The sequence below is a fragment of the Biomphalaria glabrata genome, chromosome 4, assembly GCF_947242115.1.
Source record: "Biomphalaria glabrata chromosome 4, xgBioGlab47.1, whole genome shotgun sequence".
Lineage (NCBI taxonomy): Eukaryota > Metazoa > Mollusca > Gastropoda > Planorbidae > Biomphalaria > Biomphalaria glabrata.
In genome coordinates this window covers 24,034,247-24,045,432 of record NC_074714.1, presented here as the reverse complement: position 1 = coordinate 24,045,432, position 11,186 = coordinate 24,034,247, and the positions used below count along the sequence as shown (strand labels likewise).

General features: G+C 33.8%; 2 protein-coding genes across 10 annotated transcripts in view; both read right to left on the bottom strand.

Moving 5' to 3' along the window:
• Nucleotides 1-3,916, bottom strand: part of LOC106053972 (uncharacterized) — an 80,931-nt gene extending 77,015 nt beyond the window's left edge. The window contains exon 1 of the mRNA XM_056026580.1: nt 3,893-3,916. The gene's annotated coding sequence lies outside the window, so the exon portion shown is untranslated. The remainder of the gene's footprint in view (nt 1-3,892) is intronic.
• A 2,810-nt stretch (nt 3,917-6,726) lies between these two features.
• LOC106053265 (uncharacterized) overlaps nt 6,727-11,186 on the bottom strand; it is a 28,846-nt gene continuing 24,386 nt past the window's right edge. For all 9 annotated transcript variants that reach the window (XM_056026717.1, XM_056026716.1, XM_056026722.1 and 6 more), the window contains one exon: nt 6,727-10,807. In XM_056026717.1, coding sequence (XP_055882692.1) covers nt 10,232-10,807 — 576 coding nt within the window. In that variant the 3' untranslated portion in view covers nt 6,727-10,231. The remainder of the gene's footprint in view (nt 10,808-11,186) is intronic.

Here is an 11,186-nt window from a genome sequence, read left to right as displayed (position 1 = left end):
AGGCTATTAGTCAGAGAACTATATATTCAGGCTAATATATGAAACAAAGCCATTTCCTGTTAGTTTCCATTGAGATAATGTTTCAAAATTCTAGATCGAAATAATTCATGTCTGTTGATTTTAATCATCTTATGTACATTTAAATAGATTGATTACCCAGATCTTTCTAGATTACGTATCTAAAAATTGCAAAATAATAATTATGAGACGAGAGTACTGTTATTTTTTATGTTCAGTTACTAGATCTAAATTAAATTATATGTTACATAGGTTAGGGCTGAAAAAAAAATATTTCTTATAATTAATTTACAAAACAACGCCCATAGACATAAATAAATATAGACTGGCCGAAGGAAGTAACTTCATGTAACTTGAAAACATGTATATCTATTGTATTCGGATTTCCAAATTATGAAAAATTGCATGATCTTCATTCTTAGAGATTAAACAAAATTACACTGCCTCCTTATTTACAATATATATAGGTCTGTGGCTGAAATAGATATGAATACTTAACTTTTATACTGCTCATAAATGCTATATAATAAAGTATAGAAAATTGCAAGTCACAAATTTTCGTTTCATAAAACTCTTTAATCGGCCAGTCTATATTTATGTATGTCTATGACAACGCCTTGTTTCAACTTTTTAAACAATTTTCGCGATATTTTTTGTAGTGTTAAAAGATCTCCATATCCAGTCTAGATATAATATATATATATAAGTCTATGCATTTACCTAATACAAATTGTCGTTGCAATAATTATTTTTTTTTAATATTGCACAATATGGTTTTAGGGATTTCCTATTTAAATGCGCTTTAATGGTTTTATATATAGTCGTATTGTTACATCATGGGTTATAATTTTCATATTTGCATATATCATGTACATTGATGCTGAGCTGCTAATCTTATGTTTCATAATTACATTTACATATAAGGCTGTGTTATTTTTTATATAATACAATGCATGTAGATTTTTAGTTTAACCCAGCAGTCGACTGTGACAAGAAACTGTTGTAAATGGAGTACATCCCAGAGCAAGCTTCTGTGTTCACTATAAGCCAATGTATAGTATTATTTATTACTGACATAGATCATCTTCTAGTTATATTGCAATACATGTGTGTGTGTGTGAGTCTGGAAAAGCCATTGTCATATAGCCAAACAGATACAGTTTATTTTCCAAAAAAAAATAATCAGAATTTCTTAGCCCGAAATTAAGTAGTACATCTGCAATATATTACAAGCAACCAATTATTAACTACTGCTTTTTGTAAGAGGGCTGGAAGGCTAACATTGTTTCTGTTATATTCAGTTGTTGTTTTTTTTATGTGCCTTTATTTTTGTATGTACAATTCAAAACAAGTTTTACTTATGAAGAAAATGAATATGAATACATATGTGTATGTACATCGTGTGCTAGAAATGAATTCTGTCATATCGGTGTCCTGTATCTCTGGGCTTTGTGGTGGGGCGAACGTTATCATTAACTGCACGGCCTCAATTCCAGTCATCTTTTGTTTTTTGCTAGTTTGTCGCTGCCATGGTTTAAGCTATCTACTTCAAGTCATCTTTTGTTTTTTGCTAGTTTGTCGCTGCCATGGTTTAAGCTATCTACTTCAAGTCATCTTTTGTTTTTTGCTAGTTTGTCGCTGCCATGGTTTAAGCTGTCTACTTCTAGTCATCTTTTGTTTTCTGCTAGTTTGTCGCTGCCATGGTTTAAGCTATCTACTTCAAGTCATCTTTTGTTTTCTGCTAGTTTGTCGCTGCCATGGTTTAAGCTGTCTACTTCTAGTCATCTTTTGTTTTCTGCTAGTTTGTCGCTGCCATGGTTTAAGCTATCTACTTCAAGTCATCTTTTGTTTTTTGCTAGTTTGTCGCTGCCAGGTTTTAAGCTATCTACTTCAAGTCATTTTTTGTTTTCTGCTAGTTTGTCGCTGCCATGGTTTAAGCTATCTACTTCAAGTCATCTTTTGTTTTCTGCTAGTTTGTCGCTGCCATGGTTTAAGCTATCTACTTCAAGTCATCTTTTGTTTTCTGCTAGTTTGTCGCTGCCAGGGTTTAAGCTATCTACTTCAAGTCATCTTTTGTTTTCTGCTAGTTTGTCGATGCCATGGTTTAAGCTGTCTACTTCTAGTCATCTTTTGTTTTTTGCTAGTTTGTCGCTGCCAGGGTTTAAGCTGTCTACTTCTAGTCATCTTTTGTTTTCTGCTAGTTTGTCGCTGCCATGGTTTAAGCTGTCTACTTCTAGTCACTTTTTGGTTTTTGTTAGTTTATCGCTGCCAGGGTTTAAGCTGTCTACATCTAGTCATCTTTTGTTTTTTGCTAGTTTATCGCTGCCAAGGTTTAAGCTGTCTACTTCTAGTCATCTTTTGTTTTCTGCTAGTTTATCGCTGCCAGGGTTTAAGCTGTCTACTTCTAGTCATCTTTTGTTTTTTGCTAGTTTGTCGCTGCCAGGGTTTAAGCTATCTACTTCAAGTCATCTTTTGTTTTCTGCTAGTTTGTCGCTGCCAGGTTTTAAGCTGTCTACTTCTAGTCATCTTTTGTTTTTTGCTAGTTTGTCGCTGCCAGGGTTTAAGCTGTCTACTTCTAGTTATCTTTTGTTTTCTGCTAGTTTATCGATGCCTGGGTTTAAGCTGTCTAATTCTAGTCATCTTTTGTTTTCTGCTAGTTTATCGCTGCCAGGGTTTAAGCTGTCTACATCTAGTCATCTTTTGTTTTTTGCTAGTTTATCGCTGCCAAGGTTTAAGCTGTCTACTTCTAGTCATCTTTTGTTTTCTGCTAGTTTATCGCTGCCAGGGTTTAAGCTGTCTACTTCTAGTCATCTTTTGTTTTTTGCTAGTTTGTCGCTGCCAGGGTTTAAGCTGTCTACTTCTAGTCAATTTTTGTTTTCTGCTAGTTTATCGCTTCCTGGGTTTACGCTGTCTACTTCTAGATGTCAGACATTTTTTTCTCATTTCTTTACTTTGTGATAGAATCTCTTATAGAAGTGATTTCTCTACTTTTGAAAGAAAATTTAATATTTTTTTTTAGGGTTTGTTTTTTCATTCTCAATTGTTGTTTTTCTCATAAAAATATACTGTCAATGTTTTAATAGATGTATTTTTTTTATTTCTCATATTATTACTTACTGAGTGTGCTATTTCGTTTTAGCTTGTTTTCTTTGTGAAGAATTGCTTGTTGTTTTTTTGTTTTTAGTTTCTGTTCTATAACACAGAATTAAAAGGGATTTTTTAAAAATTTAATTGCGATCTTATGTCAAGCTTACCTCTATGGATGGCAAACTTGTAAATGCAATAATTTACGAAGGTTTTGTTTTTTAATTCATAAACTGTAAATTATCACAATAAAATCTTTATCTTTCAATTTGATCTAAAATATTGAAATCTTATGTTTAATTTGTTGATTAAATTATATATATTATATTATATATATTATATTTGCAAAATAAATTTACAATAATTTTAATTTTAGTATCTGGTGTTTTATTTCAATAAAAGTTATAATTTAAAGACGAATTAATTTTCAAATCCTTCTTTCGTTTATCCTTTTGTTCTGTCCTACGATTCTTATTTTTTTCCCCTTTTTTTCTTTAATAGTGTCCAACTTTTCAGAAAGTAGGAAAAACTAATTTCGTATACACTGTCTTGTTTATCAAACTTCGCGCTGTTTGTTGCTTTGATCGATAAGTGTGAGGATATTGATTCTAACTCCTCCATTTTGAATCCAGTCCGCCCCTGATTGCGATATGTATGTATAATAGATTAAACATTATTTTGTTATGTATGCATAGCAGATTTGATAGCGCATAAAAGACACTCCATTTTCGTAACAATACGAACATCTAATGTTAACACAGGATGTTGTGAATGGAAAGAGTATACTTACTTCTGTAGTGGTGACTACTAAAAGCGTGTAAATCACAAAATGTGACAAAATATTTCTCAACTAAAAAAAAGTGATTACTTTATATAATCTTAAAATAACTTTACAAGGAAGTTTTAAGCAGAACTTTCTTATTTAATGTAATGGGAAAACAAAATTTCCCTGAATGTCTTACTTGGAAGAATTCTGTGTCTAGTTTGAAGGAGAAGTTTAAAATGTCTGTTCTGGGAAGTTTTACCTGACGTAACTGTACAATAGGAAACTAGAGCTAAAATAGACATACACGGAGAACGGCTTTTGTTTGCGTTAAATGTGGCAAAATATGTAGGTCACAGATTGGTTTGCGTGGCCATGTGAAACACTACATTCATTCATAATATTCGGAGTCAAAGACAATGAGTATCTATATAAATGTGAACTAGATCAGACAAGATTGAAACTTGTGTTTTTAAAATGCTACCAAACACAAGTAGTTCCAGAAAGAAGGAGTTAGGAACAGATGGTAGGACAAAAAGCACCTCTTCACCAGTCACCATCCAATCTTCAATAAAGAAGCAGAGCGAAGAAAAAAGACAATCCAAAATGATTGAGACTTGTTACTCGGTAGGTATTTCTGTAAATCAATATCAACTAAATGTTGAGTAGACCGTGTAGAGAGCAGTGATAATGAATTGTTTTTATGAGGATTTAATGACTGTAGATTGGAATGAAAAGATCAGCATTGTTTTTAAATATCCCCTTGGCCCTTTCTACTTTCTCTACTATGTGAATGTTTGTTGACATGGTGAATGTTTGTGGACATCGTGAATGTTTGTTGACTATACCTGTTGCTGCCCCACATCTCCTAAAGAAACGGGTTAATTTGTTGACTTATTGAGTTCAACTAGCAAACGCAATCGACGACTACTATCTCTCTTTATAATGATGACGTTGTTACTAAATATAAACATTGTACAAAACAGTTCATTTTAGAAGGAAACGACACTTAGTTGAAATCTTGTTCCCATTTAAAAAAAAACAAACTTGGTGACGCAAAAGAAAAACAGTGCTGAGATAAGAGAGATTACAATCAGCAAACACAAACAAAGAAAATTGAGAGCATAAGATATGGCTTCAACAGCACTCTTCTGTTGGATAGAAGAAAGTCACCAAATACTACAGTAGCAGGGAGCATGTCAAGTGAATGTTCAGAACTGTACTTGGTTCATTAATGCTGATATTTAATTAGAAACAATACTATAGACATTCTTACAGCCAAAAGAGAGGAGGGTCGGGTCGGGGGTATACAGCTCTACCCAGACCCCTAGCATGCAAAGTTGGGGTGTCTACTGTCAGGGTAGAACATATTCTAGAGTACAAAAAAGAAAGTCCGAAAGAATGAAGGGTCAGAATGAAATGAAGATTTATTATGTATACACACACACATATGCATGTGTGTGTGTGTGTGTCTTTGTTGGGAAATAAAAAAATCCCCCCAACCCAACCTCCGAAAAAAAATTCTGGCTACGCCCATGAGCCAACACTAAGTGAATTAACCCAATGGTTTAAAAAGTATTAGTGTTTATCCTGAGTGGTAAAGGAAGTCGGCACATTACACATTTGTAAGATCTATGCCAAGTAATTTCATTCAGAATTGAAAAGCAGATGAACAGTCAGAGAGTATTAATAAAATTATTTTTATGGCAGAGAATATGAAAGGAAAAAAAAAAGGGGGGGGGGGGGTAATTCACACTCGGATTTACGAACCGTTTCAATTCATGTCACAGATACGAGCCATGGAAATGTATGGTGGAGCATATACTTACGGGACTTTCTATTATTTTTATTAACAGCTTCAAATACCTCGGAGCTATTGTCTCAGATAAGGGAACAAAACCCGAACTATTGGCCCGAATAGCACAGTCCACAGCAGCCCTTTCAAAACTTAAAATAATATGGAAAGATAAGGGCTTAGCCCTCAGCACCAAAATCAGACTGATGCGCTCTCTGGTCATGGCCACATTTTTATATGCTTGCGAGTCGTGGACGTTGAGGAGGATCCAAGCAATGGAATTGAGATGCTACAGAAGGATCCTAGGCATCACATTCAAAGACCACATCACAAACCAAGAAATCAGAGACAGGGTTACTGTAGCGATCGGAGCCCATGACGACCTGCTAACTATTGTAAAAAGACGAAAGCTTAAAACCTTTGGCCACATTACAAGATCTACGGGGCTCGCAAAGACCTTCCTTCAGGGAACAGTGCCAGGGAAAAGAAGAAGAGGCAGACAGAAAAAGCGATGGGAGGACAACATTAAAGAATGGACAGGCCTGCCATTGAGAGAGGTTCTAAACAAAGCAAAAAAAAAGGAAGGAATGGAGAAAGACGGTCGACAAATCTTGCATGGTGCCCCAACGGTCCAACAGACTAAGGGATAGGTAAAGGTAAAGGTAAAAAGGTAAATGCCTAAGTCCAGTCGACCAAGCCATTTTTCAAATATCTTTTTATAAGCGTGCAACTTATGAAACTTTTAGGTTCAAAAGTGTAACAATGCACTCTTTGCTTGATATTTGTGATAAGGTATTTACTCTAACATATTTTAATAATATGTTTAGATCTAAGTTGTTATAATACATTTGTGGGGAAAAGAAAATAACTTCTATTATCTGTCTCAACGTAAATACAAAGTTTTTTTTTATTGATGCTACTTTAGAATAATAAATACAAAAGATTAAAAATCTCAGTCTATCAATGCTGTGTCGTTGGTTTGCAGCTCCAAACAGCTAATACAACTTATCGATGTAGGCGTATTACATTCCTAACGAAATAAAACAGACTTCTTTTAAAACAGACGTAAATAGAACTTTCATTTATTGGGCTAAATATACACAGGTTCAACTTGAAAGTAGATATATGCAAAACCACAAATAAAATAATCAGTTCAACAAGGTATAACACACTACAAAAAAAAAAATGATCAGTTCAACAAGTAATAACTCAATATAAATAAAAAGATCAGTTCAACCAGATGTAACTCACTACAAATAAAATGATCAGTTCAACCAGATGTAACTCACTACAAATAAAATGATCAGTTTAACCAGATGTAACTCACTACAAATAAAATGATCAGTTCAACCAAATGTAACTCACTACAAATAAATTGATCAGTTCAACCAGTTGTAACTAACTACAAATAAAATGATCAGTTCAACCAGATGTAACTCACTACAAATAAAATGATCAGTTCAACCAGATGTAACTCACTACAAATAAAATGATCAGTTCAACCAGATGTAACTCACTACAAATAAAATGATCAGTTCAACCAGATGTAACTCACTACAAATAAAATGATCAGTTCAACCAGATGTAACTCACTACAAATAAAATGATCAGTTCAACATGATGTAACTGACTACAAATAAAATGATCAGTTCAACCAGATGTAACTCACTACAAATAAAATTATCAGTTTAACCAAATGTAACTGACTACAAATAAAATGATCAGTTCAACAAGATGTAACTCACTACAAATAAAATGATCAGTTCAACCAGATGTAACTGACTACAAATAAAATGATCAGTTCAACAAGATGTAACTCACTACACATAAAATGATCAGTTCAACCAGATGTAACTCACTACAAATAAAATTATCAGTTTAACCAAATGTAACTGACTACAAATAAAATGATCAGTTCAACCAGATGTAACTCACTACAAATAAAATGATCAGTTCAACCAGATGTAACTCACTACAAATAAAATGATCAGTTCAACAAGATGTAACTCACTACACATAAAATGATCAGTTCAACCAGATGTAACTCACTACAAATAAAATGATCTGTTCAACCAGATGTAACTCACTACAAGTAAAATGATCAGTTCAACCAGATGTAACTCACTACAAATAAAATGATCAGTTCAACCAGATTTAACTCACTACAAATAAAATGATCAGTTCATCCAGATGTAACTCACTACAAATAAAATGATCAGTTCAACCAGATGTAACTCACTACAAATAAAATTATCAGTTTAACCAAATGTAACTGACTACAAATAAAATGATCAGTTCAACCAGATGTAACTCACTACAAATAAAATGATCAGTTCAACCAGATGTAACTCACTACAAATAAAATGATCAGTTCAACCAGATGTAACTCACTACACATAAAATGATCAGTTCAACCAGATGTAACTCACTACAAATAAAATGATCAGTTCAACCAGATGTAACTCACTACAAATAAAATGATCAGTTCATCCAGATGTAACTCACTACAAATAAAATGATCAGTTCAACCAGATGTAACTCACTACAAATAAAATGATCAGTTCAACCAGATGTAACTCACTACAAATAAAATGATCAGTTCAACCAGATGTAACTTACTACACAAAAAATGATCAGTTTAACCAGATGTAACTCACTACAAATAAAATGATCATATCAACCAGATGTAACTCACTACAAATAAAATGATCAGTTCAACCAGATGTAACTCACTACAAATAAAATGATCAGTTCAACCAGATGTAACTCACTACAAGTAAAATGATCAGTTCAACCAGATGTAACTCACTACAAATAAAATGATCAGTTCAACCAGATGTAACTCACTACAAATAAAATGATCAGTTCATCCAGATGTAACTCACTACAAATAAAATGATCAGTTCAACCAGATGTAACTCACTACAAATAAAATGATCAGTTCAACCAGATGTAACTCACTACAAATAAAATGATCAGTTCAACCAGATGTAACTTACTACACAAAAAATGATAAGTTCAACCAGATGTAACTCACTACAAATAAAATGATCATATCAACCAGATGTAACTCACTACAAATAAAATGATCAGTTCAGTTGATATCGCATTAGTCAATACTAGCAGTAGTATATCAGTAAATGATAACACACCCAAATGCCATATATAATTGTTGATATTGGGGACCGTGGTTTTGGGTTATAGACCCTTACAATAATCTGGGGGGGGGGGGAGGGGCTATTGACTTTATTAAGGTTTGCTCTTCAAGAAAAAAGATTATCCTTTTTGAGAGAGGAGAATAGCACGATAATCATTCAATGTTATTATTTACATCAAACAAGATTACAAAGATTACAAATGCGATTTTGACACAAAAGTAAAAAGGCAGATTTTTAGAATGACCATCAGTCGCTAAGAAAGATAAACTTTCAATAACCTCAATCCAACCTCCTTTTGAATGAAATATTCATTGATAGCAAATTTGCCAACAAATATACGGCCAGCGTTTCCATTATAGGATGCTCAACATGTAGTGAAAGAGATAAACAATATATGGCAACATCTGTTGTATGTCAACTAAACTACAGCTCTCATCATGGCACCCTCGTGGAAATGTCTATATTATTAGGAAAGGGATTCGCGAAAAGAGAAAAGAAATAATACTTTCCAGTAAGCTTTCGAAGTAACGAAGTAACGAAAGTAACGAGGAATAGAGAAAGGCTTTTATACCATTTTCCCATTCGCCGTGCTGTTTCTCACGGGAATCGCATGTAGAGGTGGCATGGATTAAAATGGACTCCATCGTGAGGCTCGACCTCCATTTTGACTATGGCGGGGATAACCCTGCAATGGCTGATGGAGCCGAGACCACGCAAAACGAATGTGATTTCATTTATCAAGTTGATGAGAGTCCTTTGGAAACAGTGTTTAAGAAATAGACATTTGTTCATGTCTTTCTCGACAAGTAATACATGGAATTCATTCCTAGTTCCTAGTTCTTAAATCTTGTTTAAGAAATGTGCGTTATTGATTGTGTACAATGTGCACTATTCGTATATATAATATATATATTTAACTTCATTTTGGCATGTATCAAAACTGTACAAATACACTTCGATGTAAAAAGTTAAATATATGTTTTCCTTTTATTCAAAAAAGAAAAAAGCTACATAAAAAAAAGAAAGTATGACACTAACAAGGTTACTTTTTAGTGAGTAAATATAAGAACTAAATACTCAAAAGGTTAAATAACAATCAATCATGGAAACCCATAAAGATGAACAAACAGATGGCACATTTGACGCTGTATTTGTGGTATTCATGTTTTCAACATTTTTCTAGTTTTGGAACTAAATGAACATTTAGGTAAAGAGATCCCACTGCAGCTTTGCTGGACAAAAGTCTCACGCTACCAACCGAAACCTTCTACCACATCTCCTTACGGCATATCCTTGTAGCACAGCATGTCAGTGCGACGTTATGACATAAACCTTACAGAATGTATAAAATATGGCCAAAAAGAACAGAAATATGATAACACTTAGGTGGGCAAGCCAAGATAATTGGCTAGTCTACTCTCTGTAGGCGTTTTGAAAACTTTCGAATACGTCGGAAAGATATCTGGCGCTTGATCTTATTGCAGGGTCACTGCTCAAAGCTCTTTCAAGCAGAGATTTCAATGGCTGCTTCAAAATATGTCCGTTCTTCATCTTCGGCTTCAACTCGTTCTCTCCAACTTGCTTTCTAAGCTGACTAAGGCTGAGGTTTTCGAAAGGCACTTCTTCAAGCAGAAGCTCTAGAATCGTAAGACTCAGAGAATAAACATCCGCTTTCATCATGTCATCGGCGAACAGCGCGGCACCTCGCAATACTTCAGGAGCTGAGTATCTTGGTGTGCCGATGTTTTTCACAGGAGATGTTTTAGACGCGGAGGATTCTGTATCGTATTTCATAAAGCTAAGACCGAAATCAGTCAGTTTCGCTATGATTGGCAAGTCTGGGTTAGAGGCTTCTTCCCCAGGAATATTGTTGAGCAAAATGTTGTGCGGTTTCAGATCACAGTGTACGATACCGTTCCTGTGAAGGTACGATAAACCTTTGGTCATTTGTTTCATAACAGAAGTTCTGTCAGTTGGTGGGATGTCAACCTAAAGAGAATATTTAATAGGAAAAAACTATTAGAAATCTTTCATACATAAATGTTAAATTATTTTAAAAAGTTAAATTGAACAACGCATAATCATCTATATAATCTCTAAAGAAAAATCTGAGAATCAAACAAAAGAACAAAAGAGTGTTTGTGTCTGTTTGTCTTTGCTATCGGTGTCTTGTATCTCTTTTATTGTATTTATGTGTTCTATACCAACTCACATCGTCTGTTTGTCTGGTCAAAATCTTTTACACGTTTAATTTTCTCACTTTACATTCTAGGATGAAGTTAAATTTTTTTACAATTATTCATTGTTTATGATTATACATGAATTAATTTTAAAAAATTGCCATTCAATTAGTCGTCATTAATTAATG